The sequence below is a fragment of the Lissotriton helveticus genome, chromosome 1_1, assembly GCF_964261635.1.
Source record: "Lissotriton helveticus chromosome 1_1, aLisHel1.1, whole genome shotgun sequence".
Classification (NCBI taxonomy): Eukaryota; Metazoa; Chordata; class Amphibia; order Caudata; family Salamandridae; genus Lissotriton; species Lissotriton helveticus.
The window spans coordinates 1680903441-1680924143 of NC_136057.1; the positions used below are offsets into that span (position 1 = coordinate 1680903441).

The following is a 20703-nucleotide window of genomic DNA, read 5'->3' on the forward strand; positions in this document are numbered from 1 at the left end:
GGTCTAGGGAATTCAAATCCCTTCTGTATTCTGGGGCGATAGCAAAAAACATATCAGAAGTGCCAGAAAAGCAACTGGAATAAAAAACGAATTCTTGGTATTGCGTTGCACAGGTGGCAGTTTGAATTTTCCTTTGGCCCTTCAGATTTTGCCCTCAGTGTAAACTTAACTTGCTGCACAGACATATTTGCTAAATCTCAAAAAGTTACAAAGTTCTCTAACCTTCATTCTATTACAAAGTAATAAAACCAGGGCATTTTCAGGGAAACTGGACGGAACTTTAACCAATAATTTTTTGGGTTACTTAAAAAAAAAAGGCCTCCGGTAAGCTTTAATGCCATTATATTGTTCACCTAGTAAATATATTTACAATGGCATCTTTTAAATATATTTAAAATGGTGCCTGTTAAAAATCCTGTCTTATAATTCATTCTGTCATAAATGCTTCTAATCAAAATCAGGGCTTCACAACACTCTTATGCATCATCGTCATCATCTACCATTTGAATTTTTTTTTATTTCTAAGTAAACGTGTCCAGTTCTTTTCATAATGAGCTTTTTTATGTGACTTCACCATGCAAAAGAAAGCACAACATAAAGTAAGCAGCAGCTCATAAAATTAAACCCAAATACAGCACAAACATAAATCTTGAGGTAACATGGCTTTATATTTTTGTGGAAGCAGGGACAGCAATAATTAAGTTATATATGAATGAAATCCAAGATTTATGGACAGGGCAAGGGACATGTGTCTAACAGCAGTCTAGTAGTCTGGTAAGCAAAGGGTGGGCTCCAAGTCCTTTTTGTAAACAAGATTGTCTCGTATGCACTAGCAAATGGCTTGACCATAAAAATATCAGAAGGTCGATTCTAAATAGGGAGGCAATCTGATGTCCTTACACTGACTTTGGGGCAGTGTTGTCAGTAAACTGACAGGCTGACAACTCCCTTGGCATATACTCAAGATATAAGAGACAGAAAAACATACTTGACTGTAAATGTTATCATAAAACTAAGATTGTAAATGAATAATTATTTGCAATTTCTATGATGTATACTATGTAGGAGTATACTAAATTAGTAAATTACCCAAATGAATTAAACAAAAATGTGGTTAAAAAAAACAGGCTGCCCAACTCACAGCTGAGTGGCTTGACAGAGGGTGTGGCGGACAGTGTACTACGTCATGCTTGTGATGGAGTACCCTGTCCACCAAACTCTAAGTCTGTCCATTAGTTTAAGTCAATTAAGTTTCTACGAGGACAATAGAATCTAAAGTGGAAGTTAATGATAATTTAAATTCCTACCATAGATATTCTGCATCGTTAGGAGTTTTTAAAGTTATAATGGATTACAGCGAGTGATTTGTGTCCGGCATTGTTGGGGATCTCTCTGAAATTAATTGATATGGAAAATCATAAGGAAATGGTCAGTTCAAGGGAGTTTTTCAGTGTGAGGTACTTTGATTGTTTTTGACATGATCGCGAGTGCCACCTGCTTTATATGAGAGAATATTTACCAGCTGCGATAGACCTAGTGAAGTCAACCTGTCAAAGGTTTTATAGCTGGAGAGTGTATCCAGGCATTCAGCCCAAACACTGAACTCGTCCAGGATCAGGAACTGAGAGAAAAGGGGTTGGTATAAATGATGTGTTCTTTCTTCTTCCAGCCATCTAAAATAATTTTTAGGAGTTTGGGTGTGAGGGAGGGTGGGGTGTGATATGACAAGATACAGCCAAGAAAATTACTGGTTGAACACACATCTTAACACGGGTATATCTACCATTATTAAAAATAATACACAAAATTGACCGCAAAGAGGACAAAGACAGTTGAGGGAAGCACATCAGTTGCAGAGAGGCGAGCTCCAATCTTAACCAAAATCTCAGAGTTTATCAGGCAAGTCACATTCCTATAGACCCAACAAAACACCATCAAGTACTTAACTAAAGTGGGGGAACAGCTTCTGGAACACTTTGCATATAAAGACAGCTTGAAGCCGAATATTTTATTTCTTAAATGCCATCTTTTATTAGACAGTTTCCTTGTACAGAGATAATCCTATGTTGGTAATAACACACAGAGTGCCTTAAGACAAATATACAACAGATATCTTTTGTTTACAGAGATAAAGGTCTAAACACATGAGTTGTTACATTAGTAAATATCTTGCAGAGACAGAATGAACAGACAAGTTAGCAGCTCTAGGGTTACAGTGCAGTAAGAGGTACAGTGTACAGAAGAAAGACATCGACATTTAGGTCATACATGGAGGATTATGTTCAGTAGCAGAGGCCACAGGAAGCCTTGTTGCCGCATGCTTAGAGGAGGCCCCAGTCCCACTTACAAACTACAAGAGAAGAAGAAGGAGAGAAAGGCAAGTCACAAAGAGGATGAAGTGATACAATCTATTAGAACCAACAGATTAGACTACAGCATGCCATGTTTTCTCTGTTAAGTTTATCCACTAAGGTCTAACTTAATTCATCTAGAGTGAGATGAAGGAATTGCATTTTGTCAAAGACACATGAGCAAATGTCATGCGGACAGTATGACATATTACTGACCTGTCCATTGAGGAACATGCAAGATGATTAATTCTCCAAATTCAAGTGAGGATTCTGGATTGTTTAATGTAATATTAAATATTGTACACAATGTGTCAAAGGTATAGGAGAGCAAAGGCTCTGTTCAAATATCCTCTACTGACAGAGAGAGGAAAAATAACTACGCTAGAGCCGGAGGGTGCTGGCTCAACCAGAGTGAAGGAATGATGATCAGATGGAATATAAATTCCCAATATTGTGGTGAGAAGGCTTTAATTATATACTGCCCTGCTAATTATCTCAAGATCTTCACCTAACTTGGAGAATTATCCAACTGAGCGAGGTACACAGTTGGTGAAGCAAAAGTTACCTATCTGTAGTTAAAGCTCACCTGCAAATGCCTCCTAATCTTATCCAAAGAACCAATGCTAACCAGATGGCCCATCATCACCCCAAAAGAAACTGCCACTACCATGAAGTCCATCTAGTGAGGGGTCCCATTGGCCATGTGCCCCCACCACACCAACTCCAGAGGACTGCAACCCATCAGCGCCATACTCATACCCATTCTGAATGACCAACTTCTTCTACGACCTTCCAAGATGATTGGAAACCCGCAACTGTTGTTTGTTGAAGGAACCCTGTGAGGACCCATCATTACTTGACAACTACAGACTGATCTTCCTGCTACCATTCCAAGCCATGGTCTTAAAGAAAATCATCAACAGACACCTCACAGAATACTTTCACGACCACCAACTACTTGACACCACTCTGTCTGGTTTAAGACCCAACCACAGCATGAAAACTGCCCTCATTGTATGACATTCACACAACTCTGTACAGAAGAGACATGACAGCCCTCACACTGCTAGACCTCTCCAGAGCATTAAACAGTCTCCCATCCCATTCTCATCCAACGCATACACAATATTTAAATCCAAGGACACACACTATGATGGATTTGCTCCTTCCTGACTGGGAGAACCCAGTCAATCAGCCTGGCACCGTACACTTCAGATGCCTACAACCTTATCTGTGGTGTTCCGCAATGATCCTCCCTGAGCCCGACCCTCTTCAACACATTTATGATCCCTCTAGCCAGCATAATCCGCTCTCACAGTATCAACGTCTTCTCCTATGAAGATGACATGCAACTCAATCTCCCCCTAATGGACCATACAACCAATGTGCAGATCAAGTTCAATACCTGCATGACTGAAATTACTCAACCAATTGTCTAAAGCTGAACACTGGCAATACCAAAATTGTGATTTTCTGGAAGCATATCACCGTGGGACTCCACCTGGTGGCCAAAGCTAGCACCTGCACCCACCGCCCATGCCAAGAACCTTGGGATTATCACTGAGACCAAACTCAAAATGACCGCCCAAGTCAATGCCGTCAACACCTCATGCTTCCATAACGAGAAGATGGTGAGGATGATTTTTAAATGACTCTTAATCAGCACCCGTAAAACCATCATGCATGCCCTAGTCACAAGCAAGCTCTACTATGGGAACACCCATTGAGCTGGGATCAACATAATACTCACCAAAAGGCTGCAAACCATACAGAACTCAATGACCAGAATCACTCTCACCCTCCAATGCCACACTTACATCATACCACACCTGAAGGAGCTTCACTGGCTTCCTGTTCACCAACTAGCACAATTCAAACTCCTCACCCACACTTTCAAAGCACTACATAACACTGGCCCAGCCTACCTCAACAAACCTTCCAGACACATCCGCTTGTCCATATTCCTGCTTGCACAAATTGCATGCACACAGAGCCCAGATCTGGCAGTCGAGTCTTCTCCTACATCGCTCCAATAGCACGGACCAACCTGCCGCTAGACAGAAGCATCTCCTCCTCACTCCTTGAATTCTGAAAGAAGCTGAAGACCTGGCTTTTTTAGTAGCCCCACTAGTTCCTAGGTGTGTTTAGATTAACACCTGCTCAGTGCCAGAAGAGCAGACCGGGTGACAGTGAGCTCTTCAAATCTGCATAACATAACATAACATAACATAACATTGGTACCTTTCACTGGAAAGTAAAATGGTTTTATAGACAACCCTGCGAACACAAGATTTCATGCTACTTCCTGAGTGAAATAGGCACTGATTAGTGCTTCAATGTTTAGATTGAGGAAAGAGCCATGTTACTAGTTTCTTTCAAAAGGAAAAGTAATTCCTGCCATTCCTGAGGATTTTGGTAAGTAAGTTCCAGAGTATGGTTGAAGCTGACCTCAGAAAATATGCCCCAAAGGCCACGTAGGTGCTACCCTGCCCCATTAATACTCATAAGTGCAGAAACATGTGGTTCATACTTTAAGATAAGGTACGTGTCAATCCTCTAAAGGTTGAGAAATTTAAGAGAAGCAGAATCCAGGTGGAGCCCAGTATTATAGGGGTGTTGTTCACCATTCAGGGATCCCCATTTAGACTGGACTGACCACTGTTTAAAGTTGGCCAGTGAGTAACTGGGACTGTTGAAAGATAAGATTCCCTAGAGTATTAAAAAGATGAGGGTGGCAATGCCAAACCAAGCCAGGTCAGGCCAATCTGCAGTTAGAACTGAAGCTTGTATGTTTCACTATACACTAGGAGAGGAAGTTGGTTCCCTGAAAGGACTGCAATGATCCTGGTAAGATGGGTGGCTTGAAGTGAAATTCAATTTGAGGTATTGTCTTACGTCGAAAAGCAGAGGTGGTGTTATGAAGGATATGACAGTGTAGGGAAAATAAGCCTGTTTATGAATTGGTACAATATCTGCAAGATCAGTAACAGGGGGTACTACTTGCATGCTTGCTTATCAAATATACTCTGATATAAATGCGCATGAAAGCGAGGAAAAAAGAAAGGAAATGGTCTCTACAAATAAATGCTGTAGAACCCTATGGTTTTCCCATCACAAGGAATGACAGTGAGGAGGAGTTCCAAAAGGCGGAATCTTATGTTCAATAATCCTTGTACACTGTACTGCATGTTAGTTGGAAAGCATGTTAGTTGGGAGGCCTGCGGGGGGGGGGGGGGGGGGGTTCAAGGTCACCCCTTCTGTGCTGCCTGTGCATACAGATAAACTTGTCTGACCTAATGAAACATGGTATGATACCTGTAAAAGTGTATTCTGCTTCTAAGGTACAGATCTCTCACTTAAATATGTTAATGTAATGGAACTTTAATAAATGTATTACGTAATTCCGCTCATTTTAGGTAGAATTGCATTGTGTGAGAAATGGAATGCTTTAATACTCGAAGGGAGCTACTACCCTCACCAGGTTTACCCAACACCTTTGTAACAGGGGTGAGAGTGCTTTAATGGTTCACAGACAAATTACAAGAGGTTAAACAAGGAAGCGAGTAACACTGAACCACATCGACCATGATGCATGAGGTAATTCAGCTGTGACGTGTCAGCAGGGTGCTCCAAATCCCTTTGACTGTTTAAGATGGCTCCCGTGTGCCATGAGCTGACGAGCTCTGTGAGCACCTGCGCTCTGAGAGTGGCACTAACCCTGAGGAAACTGCGGCAGCACGTCCAGCGACCTATGAACATTTTCCCCACTGATGAAAGAGGAATCTAGAAACACGTGTCTGGGGATACACTTGAAAAGAATACTGGTACTGGCACTGGCCAACAAACTGTGAGAACTGTGTGTGAAGCGAGTAACACTGAACCACATCGACCATGATGCATGAGGTAATTCAGCTGTGACGTGTCAGCAGGGTGCTCCAAATCCCTTTGACTAAACAAGGAAGCGATGTTGCAAAGTATTCAGGCACAAAGGCTCTCAAGCGTATATTTATCAGAGCCTTTTCCTTTTCCTAGAAAGTTCCTAAGTGTGACCAGTGCTAGAGGTCTTATTAGCAATTACTTATCCATAGTTAGTGAAAAAAGAAGGTAAAAAGGGTGGTACTGCTTATGTACTATTATTAGATAATTAGCAGGGAAGCACTGCTGATAGTCTTAATAGCCCAAATTACTTGACTGATGGTTTAGAACATGTTGGCAAAAGATGCACCAGTAAGTTGGGATTGAGGCACTTGTGTTTTCAGGAAGATGTTAGGGTCCTTCATTAATTTAATGTATTGGTTTGGGAGACACAACTTTAGAGGCAGACGGGTTGGAGGATAGATGCAAGTCTAGGTTTAGGGGATGAGACATAATTTAGTGCAGGTGTTGAAGGGGCTCTGTTGAAACCTTAGTATCATGTTTGAGTTATTGATAAGTTCTTGAGAAAAACAACATGCTCCTTTCCTTGCCTCCATTGTTCTCTACCAATGAATGCCACTGATTACTTAAGTCATCTGGAATCCCAACAACTTTACATCATCCTTCTCATATGCTTCCAAAACCAAGTATGCCAGAGCATCCCAGGGTCTCAATGGTGGAAAGGGGAAGCAGTATTTTTACAATGGATATAGATATCTCTAATGATAGAATTGGCCAAACAAGTTACTTACCTTCGGTAACAATATATCAGTAAGAAACATTAGTTAGTTATAGATTCCTTACCTTAGAATTACCCCCAGGCGTCAGACTGGATCCGGAAAGTTTTTAGTAAGCAGTACCTCTGCGCGTCAGAAGGTGACGTCGGTCTGCTCCGTGTTCGTCGTTGGCAGCGAGTCGCTGGATGACGTCGCGGTAGCTATTTAGACGCCGCCCTCGCATGCTGACGTCTGTTCTGTACACGACTTTCCGTGCCAGAAACGCAGAGCCATGCAAGTCACTGACCACTGGTGCACAAAACTAGGGCCCTGAAAGATAACCTTAACCCTAGAAATCAGTTTGCAGAACGGGGAGGATGGGTGGGGCGGTAAGGAATCTATAACTAACTAATGTTTCTTACAGATATATAATTACCGAAGGTAAGTAACTTGTTCATCTCAAAGAAACACGTTAGTTATGGATTCCTTACCTTAGGATAGATACCCCAGCAATACCAACCCCAGAGGTGGGTCTGTGAACCAAGATCACACCAGGAAGTCCTGGAGAACAGAACGGCCAAAGAAGCCATCTCTACGGACTTGACTGTCAAGGCAGTGGTGTTTCGTAAAAGTGTGCAACGAAGCCCACATAGCTGCCTGACATATGTCATTCAGAGGAACGCCTCATCCCAGAGCAGCAGTTGCTGCCGGCCCTGGTGGAATGGGCACGCAGCCCTACTGGAGGCTCTTTGTTTGCCAAAGAATAGCAGATTTTAATACACAAAATTACCCATTGGGAGATAGTCCGCTTGTGTACAGCCCGACCTTTCTTGGCGCCCGCGTACCCAACAAAGAGCTGGACATCCACCCGGGACTGTTTGGTGCGATCCAGATAAAAGGAAAGTGCATGTTTTGGGTCCAGACGGTGGAGCCTCTCTTCTTCCTTTAAAAGATGGGGAGGTGGAAAGAAGGGGGGCAAAGTGATAGTCTGCCCGATGTGAAAGGCAGTGACAACCTTGGGCAGGAAGGATGGACGAGTCCTGAGGACAATTTTGTCCGGATGCACAGATAGAAAAGGCGGCTTTGAAGAAAGTGCCTGGAGCTCACTCACTCGTTTGGCAGATGTGATGCTACCAGGAATGCAGTTTTGAAAGTTAAAACCCTCAAAGGACAGTTGTGAAGCGGTTCAAAGGGAGCACACATTAAATAAGTTCAAACCAGGTTCAAGTCCTACTGAGGCATAATGAAGGGAATAGGAGAAAAGAGAATGAGTTAAGCCTTTCAAGAAACAATTCACCACCAGGCACTTGAAAGGGAAGGCTGATCTGGAAGCCAAAGGAAGGCAGAGATGGCCGAGAGATAGCCTTTGATAGTGCCCTGCTGGGCCAAAGAAAGGAGGAACAATAGGATCTCAGTAAGAGGAGCAGAAAGGGGATCCACAGCCTTTGCTGTGCACCATGCCACAAATACCGTCTTAGCGGAGGGACGCCGGGCTGGTAAGATTAAATCGCAGACTTCGGGAGGGAGGTCGAATGACGTCAACTGCTGCCGTTCAATCTCCACGCAAGGAGGTGGAGGCTGGACAAGTTCGGGTGAAGGTCCGTCCCCTGTTGCTGCGACAGAAGATCCTCCCTAAGAGGCAGACGGGTCGGAGGATCGATGGCTATGTCCAGCAGCTCGGGATACCAGACTCTTCGTGCCTAATCCGGAGCCATAAGAATGACTTGGGCTCGGTCGCGCCTGATCTTCTTCGGCACTTTGGGTAGAAGTGGTATAGGCGGAAAGGCGTACAACAGACCGCAACTTCACTCGCAACGAAAAGCGTTGCCGAGCGAGTGACGCCTTGGAAATTTCAACGCGCAGAATTGCTGACGTTGCGCATTCTCCTCGGTGGTGAATAGATCTAACCAGGGCTCTCCCCACTGTCAAAAGAGACCTTGCACCACCTCAGAATGAAGACGCCATTCGTGATCCATCATGCACCTGCGTTTGAGTTTGTCTGTCCTGGCGTTCAGTGAACCCGCCAGGTGCTGAACCACCAGGGATATGCCCTGGTGTTCCAGCCATGTCCAGAGGCAGAGGGCTTCCTGGGTAAACATCACTTACAACGAAACTTTTACAACGCACTACCATTACAACGCGGTCATTACAACGCACACCATTACAAAGCATTGCGCTGGGGGGCGCTCTAGGATAGGGAATATATTTAATTTACTATCCAACACCTTCCCTACTATCCACAGGGACTGGAGTTGGAATAGTAAATTAAATAAATCACTATCCAGCGCCTAAAAGCACTATGCGTTGTAAAGGTTTGCGATGTAAAAACCGCGTTGTAAAGCCAGGCGTTGTAATAGCCTGCGTTGTAACGTCATACATCCGGCTTCCTGACATAGGGTCCACGACCCCACCCGCCCTGTTTGTTGCAGTACCATATGGCGGTGTTGTTGTCCTTGAACACCTGCACTACTGTTCCCGGACAGAGGGAAGGAATGCCTTGAGTCAAGATGGATCGCCTGGAGCTCCAGAAGGTTGATGTGGAGCCCGGACTCCGCCAGTGACCAGAGCCCTCTGATCTCCACTTCTCCTATGTGGCCGCCCCATCCCAGAAGGGATGCGTCCATCACCACTGTGTGTTCTGGTTGGGGAAGGTAGAGGGACCTGCCATAGACCCAATCCTGGTTCGTGCGCCACCACTGCAGTTGTCGTGCAGTGCCCTTCGAGATCTGAACTCAATCGGACAGATTCCCCTGATGCTGCGCCCACTGAAACTTCAGGTCCCACTGCAGAGCCAGCACATGCCACCTGGCATGATCGACCAGCAGGATGCAGAAGGCCATGAGGCCCAGCAGCCTCAGGGTCAGTCTGACTGAAACCCGGGAAAGAGGCTGAAAGATCAGAATCATAGCCCGAATATTCTGGACTCGCTGTTCGGGAGGATAGATCCGAAACTGCGTTGTGTCCGGAACTGCTCTGATGAAGAGGAACTTCTGAGAGGGAATCAGGTGTGACTTCGACACATTGATGGAGAACCCCAGTGAATGCAGGAGGTCGGCCGTAGTCTGGAGGTGGCAGCCAGCTACCTGAGATGAGCCTGCCTTCAACAACCAGTCGTCGGGATAGTGGAAAACTGAAGCCCCTGATCTGCGCAGATGAGCTGCAACCACCACCATCACTTTCGTGAACACCTGGGGGTGCTGGTAAGGCCAAAGGGGAGCATGGTAAACTGAAAAGGCTTGTGGCCTACCGTGAAACTCAGGTAACGCCGGTGGGCTGGCAGGACGGGAATGTGAAAATAGGCGTCCTGCAAGTCCAACGCTACCATCCAGTCTTCCGAGTCAAAGGTAGACAAGACCTTAGCAAGCGTCAACATCTTGAACTTTTCCTTCCGGAAGAAGCGGTTGACGTTCCTGAGATCCAAGATCGGATGCAAGCCCTTGTTCTTCTTGGGAACCAGAAAGTAGTGGTATTAACAAACACGACTTACTTCTGGGACCGGAACGCGCTCGATGGCTCCCTTGGCCAAGAGAGCAATAACTTCCTGCTGGAGAAGGGCCAGATGATCCTCCAACATCCAGTGGTATTGCAGTCGCATGGCTGGAGGGGCAGCCTCCAAGGGGAGGTAGTAGCCCCTTCGGACTATCTGTAAAAACCACCTGTCTGACGTGATGGTGCGCCAGTGGAGGAGGTGATGGTGAATCCTGCCGCCCGCTGTCATTTAATGGATCTGAAATGTTGGACTAGGAAGGTTTGGTGGCTGCTGCAGAGGAGGGTTGGTGGACTGGCCGACCGCTGGTCCCCGGAACTACAACAGTTGTTTCCACGTCCCCGGCTGCGTGTAGGTTGGGTAAATTGATGCAGCCTGTGGCTCTGGGTGGGACGTAGCGGGGCACCCCTTCCTTAGCCACGAAAAGCGTGGAAAGCAGACTGCGCAGTGTGGCTGGAGAGGCCCATGGACTTGGCTGTAGCTTGTGAATCCTTGAAACACTCTAAAGCATTGTCCGCTTTAATGCCAAAAAGGCAACGGCCATCAAAGGGCATATTCATGAGGGTATTCTGGACATCACCAGAAAAGCCAGTCGATCTCATCCAGGCGTAGCGTCGAAGAGCTACTGATGTAGAAATCATTCTACCCAGAGAGTTGGCGATATCCAGCCCACAACGGATTGTAAACTTGGCCGCAACCCTCCAGGCGGCCATAGGCTGGGAGAGCACTGTTCAGGCCTCCTCCGGACACTGTGGCAGCCCCTGCGCAACCGAGTCCCACACAAGTTTACCGACCGCAGTCTCAAGCTAACGGAAGAGAAAATCTTCTTTCCAAGATGATCCAGCTTCTTGGATTCCCTTTACGGTGGAGTGGTAGGGAATGTGCTTATGGAAATAGAGGCTTGGACCACTAAGCTCTCAGTTGTGGGGTGTTGGAAAAGGAAAGTGGGGTCGCCCGGAGCCGAGCGGTGCCATCAGGCAATCATCCTATCCATGGGAGCCCCCGTGTTTGTCCTGGACCAGGTGCCCAAAAGGACCTCAGTAAGGGCCTCATTGAACGGAAGCAGAGGCTCCGAAGAGCTCGCAGACGGCTGAAGCACCTCGGGAGTTCGAGGTTGAGAGCCTCGGTTGATATACGCAACACCACTGCGTATGACGCTCCCTCATCCTTAGCCACGGTAGGAGGAGACAACATGCCTATATCAGGGGAGGTGTCCAGACCACTGGCATCCCCCAGTTCCTCTCTCCAGTCCTGTTCACTGTCCAACTGGTCAGTCAGATGGTCACCTGACCCCTCCCAGTCCTCCTCCTCATCCTTTGGGCACCAGATCCAGCGTCGGGCGATGCCGGTCCGGCTTCCGGTCCACATCAGGATGGAGGCTGGGGTCGACGCCTGGCGTCGAATGCGGTAGTGGTGCCGGAGGAAGCGGCGCAGGTGGAGGCGTAATCAGGTCAACGGGCGCTGATCTGGATCAAGGCCTGAATCCAAGGGGTGCCTGCGGCGCCGGAGCCGTCGGCGGAGAAGGCCGAGGCCCCCCAACCGAGGCCGCAGGGCCCGAAGGTGCGCCGGTAGGTTTGGGCCGCTCATAGATGGCATGCATCGCCTCGTAGAACGTACAAAGCTGGGCAGGAGTCACTCCGGGTCCCGGGAACGGAAGAAAACACAGAGTCGACAATTCGGGCTCCGCACACGGAGCTGTGGGAGAGGCACAACCCACATCCCTCGTTGGGTCGATGAGGAGAAGTCGAAGAGCGATGATGCTTCTTCTACTTCTTCTTATGCTTCGACTTACCTGACCCCGAGTGAGAAGACTTCGATGACTTGGACGAATGGTGGTGGCTCGGCGAACGGTCCCTCAACCTCCCTCACATCCGGGATCTCGAACGCCGCGGAGCCGAATGCCGGCGCTCAAGCAGCTTTCGGGACTGCTCCTGCAAAGCCTTCTGCGCCATCGAGCGGCAGTGGTCGTGGTCGCGCTCCAGGCAATAGAGGCACATGCGGTGCGGTCTGTCACCGACATAAGTCGGTTACAGGAACCGCATGCCTTGAAGCTGGAAACACCTTGCGCACCAGTAGTCGACGGCCTCAAAAAACAATTCGACAAAAGTCGTGAAAAAAGTCAGTCAAAAAGTGACTGGTGGTACCGCTCTCTCCGGATCTGCGCTGGCTGGCATGGAAAAAGAAAGAACTGGCATCAGCACGTGAGGGCGGTGTCTAAGTAGTTACAGCAAAGTCATCCTGGCGACACGAGGCCAACAATGAACGCGGAGCTGACCGACTCCACCTTCCGACGAGCAGAGGTACTGCTGATGAAAAACTTTCCGGATCCAGTCTGACGCCTGGGGGTAATTCTAAGGTAAGGAATCTATAACTAATGTGTTTATTTCAGATAGTTGTGTAACTGACAAGGCTTCTTATTCAACAAAAACACAGGAATCCATAGGTCTTAACAACATAGATCTTCAAAGAATTAATCTGAGAAACAACGCCACATTCGGCACTGCTTGATTCAGTATAACGAAAACAAAAAAGTGCAGAGAAGTAATGAAGTGAAAAAGACAGACTTGAACCACTTCAGGATTATTGGTGTCCCATCATTGCACATTCAAGTGCCCAGTGTCATCCTCTGGGATTCCAAAACAACCGTCTCACGTCCACCCTTGATTTAATCGGGAGAACAGTAAGATCAAGTTGTATCCTCTTATGTAGATCCAACATGAAAGAGTACGTGCAAAGGGGATCTTTTTCTTATTTCTCTAATGAGGAGTATTTATTAGTGCAGTGCAAAAAACTAATAAAAGAGTGTAAAGTCTATTATTAAAATAGGATAGACAGCAGAGAGACGACATAAGGATTCTTTTGACGTGATCTCCAAAGTGTCGTCCTACTAAAAACCAACGTGTGAGTGGAAAAGGGGGACAGTTAGAAATGTATCACTGTCTCAGCAGTCAACATGTTTCAGCCACTAACGATACATTATCCTGGCTTTCTTTTACTAGTTTTTTGCACTGCACTAATAAATACTCTTAATTATAGTAATAAGAAAAAGATCCCCATTGCAGTTGAATGTGCAATGATGGGACACCAACAATCCTGAAGTGGTTCAAGTCTGTCTTTTTCACTTCATTACTTCTCTGCACTTTTTTGTTTTAGTTATACTGAATCAAGCAGTGCTGAATGTGGCGTTGTTTCTCAGATTAACTCTTTGAAGATCTATGTTGTTAAGACCTATGGATTCCTGTGTTTTTGTTGAATAAGAAGTTGGGGGATTGAATCCTTTATGGTCTTTATAAAATTTCCCTCTGACCCTATATATAGTGTTTTTGTGACTGACAAGGCTGGCAGCATTTACTTTTAGTTTCATGTGGTTGGTAATTAGGATGCAGGTGGCCTCAATAATAAGAATGCTGCAGGTGTTATTGTAATTGCTGTAACTTAAAATGGTTTGAAGTATAAGGAGACCTTTGTTGATTTTCTTGATGACAATAAGTCGTCAGTGAGATCACAGTGACAAGATTATTCTTGATGGTCTCAATTGTGAAGAGGCCATCACTTAATCTACTGATAATGTAGAAAAATTGACAGACTTCAGCATCTTGATTGCTATTGATGAAGAAGGCCTCAAAGACACAGAGTTTGAGGCTTCATCACTGGACTCTCACAAGAGGCCTTTGAATGTGCTAAGATAGCAAAACGGTCAGGATGAAAATAAGTTCCTTACCTGTAACTGGAGAACTACGGTTACAGGTAAGTCGCAACTGCAGTTCTCCAGTATTGGTATCTTTTATAGATTCACATGCTTGAATCATTCCCCGTTGTCAAAGTGGGAGCCCCACAGTACCATAGTAAAGCAGCATGTATTAGTATTATAGGCTATAATGGCATTGCCAAGTCTGTCTGATAGCCTGTCTTTGTACTTTTTGAGATAGGACCAAACTTGAACTATAAGCAATCAGGCGACAGCAACCTTTCATTCAATGCAAAGCCCAGTCGGTGAAACAGTTAGAGGCAAGCATTGGTAGCTTTGGAAGTTTGCTGTGTTATTGAGGCTTTTTACACTTCAAATATAAGAAGGTTACCCCCTTGCTAGATACTTCAAGGTCTTGGTACGTTGAGGCTTTTAACAGCCAGTCATCTGGGTAGGGGAATACCTGATGACCTTGTTTCCTGAGTGTGGCTTCTACAGGGGTGACACATTTGGTGATTATCCGAGGAGCTAAATTGAGGCCGAATGGGAGGACTCCGACTGGTAATGGGTACCAGCTATGGTGAAGTGGAATTATCTGCAATGCTTGAGATGTATGGGAATGTAGAAAACGCATTTTGCAAATCTAAAGTGGTCATGTAATCTCCATTGTTTAGCAGGTGCAGGATGTTGGAGATAGTAATCATATGGAAAGATTGTTTGCATATGAATTTGTTTAGTTTCCTGAGGTCTAGGATGGGTCTCAATTCACCTGTTTTCTTTTGTACAAGGAAAAAAATGGGAGTAGAATCCCATGCCCTTCTGAGAACAAGGAACCCTTCCTATTGCACCCGTGGCCAACTTTATTGTGGGTTTTTTCCTCAGTAAGTGAAGGGTTGGAGGGTTGTTTGGTGGTCTCATTACAAACTCCAGGGTATTTCCATAGTTTACTAAATCTAATACCCATTGAGGGAGGTAGTTGGAGATACTCGCACCCACTTGAAGGGTTAGATTGGATGTAGGCGGTACCTGATCTAGGTTACTGTTTACCATCTGCATCTTGACCCTAGGGTGGGTTGCTTCCGGTGGGGTCCTTGTTTGTTATAGGCTGCTGAGGGTGGTTGATGGTACGCCTGATGTTGGTAGGCGGGCCTACATTGCGATTGAAATTGCTGGCATTGTTGATAACCCCCTCTGTAAGCAGAGAAACCTCTTCCTATAGCCCTCCAAAAGGACAACTTCTTAAATTGAAAGATGCCAAGAGACCTAACGGTGTCAGTGTCCATCTTTATTGGCAGTAATGCGTCATATATATATTTTCCGAACAAAGTTTCTCTATCGTGGGCCATGTCCAAGACTTTTAATTGGACCTTTGGTCTAAAGGGCATGGCTTTAACCCATCTCTGGCATCTCAAGACCGCTGCTCCAGCAAATTGGCAGGGACCTGGGGAGGTGATGTCAATCGCGCAATCTTTAATCTCTGAGGAGGTGTGCTCACCCTCCTGGAGGATCTTCTTTCCTTCTGCCTTTTTGTAATCAGGCACCAAGTTGACTAGGCTATCAGACAAAATTTTTCTGTCATAGCGACCCAGGAATGCTAGCAAGTTGAAGCTCGGTTGGTGATGGTAGACATGGGGGAGAATATTTTCCCTATGTTGTCCAAGTGCCTGCCTTCTTTATCCAGTTGCGCGGAGATGGGAGCAAAAGGGTCTTTGGAACATCTTTGCACTGCTTGAGAGGTCACTGAGTCAGGTTTGGAGTTGACCCATGAGGCAAGCTGAGGAACCCTCTGGAGCCTTGTACTACTTGTCTAAATGAGGTGGGTTCTTCATTATTCTAGTCCATTCCTCCCAAACATAGTCAATGATGGGGATGGCCCTCACCAAAAACTGTCTGACTCCTTAACAGACATTGGGAGATGAAATCGTGCGGCAGCCTGGAAATCAGGTTATGAAAGCCCCAATGTCCTCTGGGAGAGAGTATGAAGGATGTGGTAGTGGAGGTGATGGAGTAGGGATCAGGTAGTCATCCCACTAATCCTGTGGATGTTGGGGTTCAGAGATTTCGTCTTCCTCTCTTTCATCTTCTGAATTTTGATTGTCTCTTGGTGGCATGGCTATATTGAAGGCAGGTGTCATTCAGGGCATTAAAGGCAAAGGAGTATGTCTTGGCGTAGCAGGAAAGGCAGGCTGAAGTGGTGCTTCTGGCTTCTCCTGTGAAGGATCAGGAAATCTTTTTCTATAATCCTGCAGCATGGCTTGCAGATCCTGGTCTAGTTACACAGGCATTTCCACTTCATTATACCTGGGCTGCGGATCAGGATGGTATTGGTAATGTTTATAATGCTGTTTGGGAGGGGCATCATATTGGTGGTAGTAATGCTCTTCCTCATTTTCTTCTCCCTGGTATTTTACCTGAAGCTCTGATGGGCTGTGAGCTGCCCCAAAAGGTCTGTCCTTTTCTGACTCTTCCAAGTCCAACAAGTGACTTGGTGGCAAACGTGAAACCTTGCTGTTGGGTGTCACTTCAGGCCTTAAAGTTGTTTTTGTTAATTTGGTGATATTTATCATCATTCACGGTCCCATCGACGATGTAAATGTGAACTTAGACGTCAACAGTAGAACTCCATCGTCGATGGTTTCATCGACGGTGTGTCGCCCTCTGCTGTGTTACTGTCAACGGTGTCTTCATCGATGTTGCTGCCGTCGACGGTATCTTCGCCGTGGACGAGACGGTGGTGACCATACCAGCGTATATTTTTAAAAGGATCCTCACCGTAGCTCTTATTCTAAGGGAGTAAGATCCCTTAGAATAAGAGCTCCGCTAAACAAGTGCGTTGAACCCACCCATACACAATAGATGTGGTGGGTGACAACCTGAGGATGAAGCATGCCACTGGTGATACTAGAAGATGAGGTTCCTTTAAAAAATACTAAATAGAATTTGTAGTCACTGTCTGACTTCTAGTTAGTTCTGAAATGAGGTATGAGCAGCGTAGATGCAAGAGCTCTCTCCCCTATGGTATTGGTCATTTGACATTGAAAGCTCAGAGTGCTCTCTTTTTTGCTTCTGACTCCCTCTTCTTGTTTCTGGAACTGCCTCAAACTGGACAAATATTGGAGGTCCTCAGTGAAGTAGATTCTATCTTTGACACACAATGCACAGATCCCCAACATGTATTATCCTGGGCATTTCCAAAAAACATAAATTTTCCCTACACTCAATGAAAGTGAAATAAATGGTCCAGCTCTCTGTGCAGCAAACAAGTTCTTAACTCACTTTGGGATATAACAAGACCCTTGATCGTCGGGCCTGACTATATTAGATCTGGGACCTGTTGGGAATGGAAAGACTTTATCGTTGGAACTCAATCGCACAAGTTTCCTTTCTAATGAATTCCATGAGCTCTCATACCCCAGATAATGGAGGCTCCTGCACCTCTCCTTCCAGATCAAATAATGACTAACGCCATTCTCATAGATAGTCACCACTGCCATACCGCTTGGGGAATAACACAAGTTCCGCTATAGAGGTAGCACTGACCTGCACTATTGAAGGAATAGATTAGCATCCATGCTATTCTGGGATGGTGGGGGAAGGTAGATATTATTATGTGTTACATTATACAACCTTTCCTCGGTGGCCACAGGATGTAGACAATTGTATGTGTTATTCATCAAAACTCAATAAACATAATTGACCCATAAGTTTTTTGTGTTATTCATTTGTTGAGGATTCCTAGCCAGAACATGGAAAATTTTCAAGTGACAGATAAAATATATAATGATAGGGAAAAATTAATGTGCCATTTATCAAGTACTGCAAATCATGGCTGGGGCAGCACAAGCTTGTATTTCACAAATACCATATACAGCACAGCCATTTCACGATTACCTCACCCAGAGAACAGGGAGAGCAATAGGAACAACAGACCATCAGTGAAGACTTCACAAAGACATATTTAATAAATAACATACATGCAGCCCAAGTGCAATTTTCCATCATGCAAAAGAGCTAGAAAGAGGAATTTGCACTGTCAGTGCCTACCTACTCAACACAAAGGGAATCCTTCAGCACAGAAAAAGTAGTGCCAGATAGCCAGTCAACAATATGTCAATTGAACGTATACATAAGCAATGTATCAATTATTAATATCCACTGCAATACAGGAAGGGTAGTGCATAATTCTTGCACTCCTTTAGAGCAGTGACTATGCAGCCATTGAAAAGGCAAAATGTATTTGAAGCCTGGTTGTCATAGAGAGAGAGCAGTAGTCCTATCCTCATGAAATATACATTTTTTCCCAAACCGAGATGGCACCAAAACAGTGAAAATGTTTCAGGAAAAGAAATCTCTTACCAACAGGAACACCACTAGGTCAATCCACTCATTTCATATTCAAGCACAGCCAGTACTTGTTGACTTAGTGACACTACCTATTTAGAGGCATTTAAACCATATGTGTTCAGGGAAGCAAAGATGCAGATATCGGTAGGTTGAAGCACAAAGCCCTCTTCATTGTGCATCTCATCGACTACAATATCATATGCGCTTGCCTCCCTAAAAACTCATTCCCAGACTCCAATGACTGCAGTGCCAGACACCTAGGCACTGCTTTAACCAATGCAAGAAGTATAACATCAAACTTGATCATTAAAGACACTCAACTGGCTCCCTTGTGACATCAGGATTAAATGTATGGATGTGTACACCATCCACAAAGCGCACTGGAGCACAGGCCTAGTACACCTCGAGAAACTAGAACTGTACTATGCACCTCCCCAGGTTCTTCACTCCATTTTCACCTACTGGATCAATCTATGATCATTCAGGAGTTAAAACAAGGAGGAGGATCATTAGCCCTATAAGGTCTTATGCTCTGGGACTCCCTTAGCTTGAATCTTAGACCCAAAACCAATCATTTGTAGTTCAGAAAACATTTAGCTGAACTTTTCAAACTTGCATTCAACTGAGCTCAACACAGAACAAGGGCGGCAATTGAATAATGTTAGACACGTTAAGTGTCCAGTCGTCCGAATTCTAGCACCTCCTTCATTCTGTTTACCTGGCCCCCCTTCTGTCAGGCAGTGTGAAGAAACAAAAAGGAGACACATAGCTCTTAGAAAGATAAATAAATTACACACTTCCAGTAACAATAAACAAGCCTGCTCTTTTCTATCTGGACAACAGGTTTACCAGTACATTTAATTGAATATACAAATGAACTGGACACTGTTCTAGTGCCTCTGAAAGTTTTCAGCGCATGTTGCTCACACGTTTTCCTTATTTGGTACTAAGGTTAATTTGAGGTTACCTGTAAGTGCAGAGAAAAGGGAGGTCTTCGGATGTTGTGTTATTAGCTGGCAGCCGCCTCTTGGTGGAGGGGGAAAATCTTTGATTGTTCATCGGCCTCACAGCTGCAGGGTAGGTCGCTTCTACAGATAAGTGAGAAAAATATAAAGTGGACCTCTGTGAGCAGCTGTGCTTTGTATTAGAGATGTTTGGCTGAAATCTACGGAGTGCTTGACAGAACCGTAACATGATGACTGACTGATAAAAATGTGCGTAAATAAATGCTAAAATAGTAGTACCCTACACAAGATACATGCAAACAATCAGGGGACACAATTCAAAACACAACATGGAACTGCATAAGTCCTTTCAAAGCTGCAGACACATACAACTGAGAAGTTAGGTCTGGTGTATAATTGTATTCACTGCACCAAAGGGATACCAGGTATCAGATGAAACTGATGAACGACCATTCTTGCATGGGTATTCAACCAGGCTCCACCGGGCACTGTTGAAGCCTGGGGACCACAAAGAGTGGGTGAGTCCTCAATTAAACGAAGTATGTTTTTTCTGTCCTGTTCTTTCCACAGAGACATCATTCACCCTAGTTCACTGTGGAAAATCACCTGTTTTTAAACGTTTTAACCTTGTTTGTATTGTCGTCCGCCAACAAGTGGCCTCACTAGAATATAAGTAGCATGTTTTGGAGTCACCATGGAACAGTGTTGGTGTCGGTGAACAAACTGTAAATATCTGATTCCTTGTTCCTTAAATGCCTTTTTCTCCCCCACGGGTAGATCCAGGCAGGTTCAGAAGACTTAGGGTAAAAGTACTATCCCTGACTTACTGAAATTTTGTTTACCTTATATTAATTTTTGTAGATAGCTCACATTTCTAGGTCCTGAAGAATTGCAGGGTTAATACACCATTATCGAGAAACATGTTGACCAACACACTTTAACAAGAGCACATAGGCACGCATACTGGACGTGATAGCGCCTTGTTACACTGCTTTTAATTAGGACAGGAGACCCCCCTGAATAAAGTTTGTCCGTTCTAGGTAATCCCAGCCCTATTTTATCTCACATTACAGCATCTACACCATCAGACACCACACCCGCACTTCACCATACAGCAGTTGGATAGAAGATCTCCGACAAAGAGCCCCTTTTTAGGGAGCTGTAGCGGGGTGGCAGGGACAGAGGCTAAGAAGGACTGGTAGACCATTGCCGACAGTAACTCTTCTGTTTCATCGCC

At 45.1% G+C, this 20703-nt stretch overlaps 1 protein-coding gene across 1 annotated transcript in view; it reads right to left on the reverse strand.

The window, feature by feature from the left end:
* Positions 1-2006: 2006 nt before the first annotated feature.
* KIF5A (kinesin family member 5A) overlaps positions 2007-20703 on the reverse strand; it is a 662879-nt gene continuing 644182 nt past the window's right edge. The window contains exons 28-29 of the mRNA XM_078688970.1: positions 19469-19589; positions 2007-2350 (exon numbers count right to left, since the gene is read on the reverse strand). Coding sequence (XP_078545096.1) covers positions 19511-19589 — 79 coding nt within the window. The 3' untranslated portion in view covers positions 2007-2350; positions 19469-19510. The remainder of the gene's footprint in view (positions 2351-19468; positions 19590-20703) is intronic.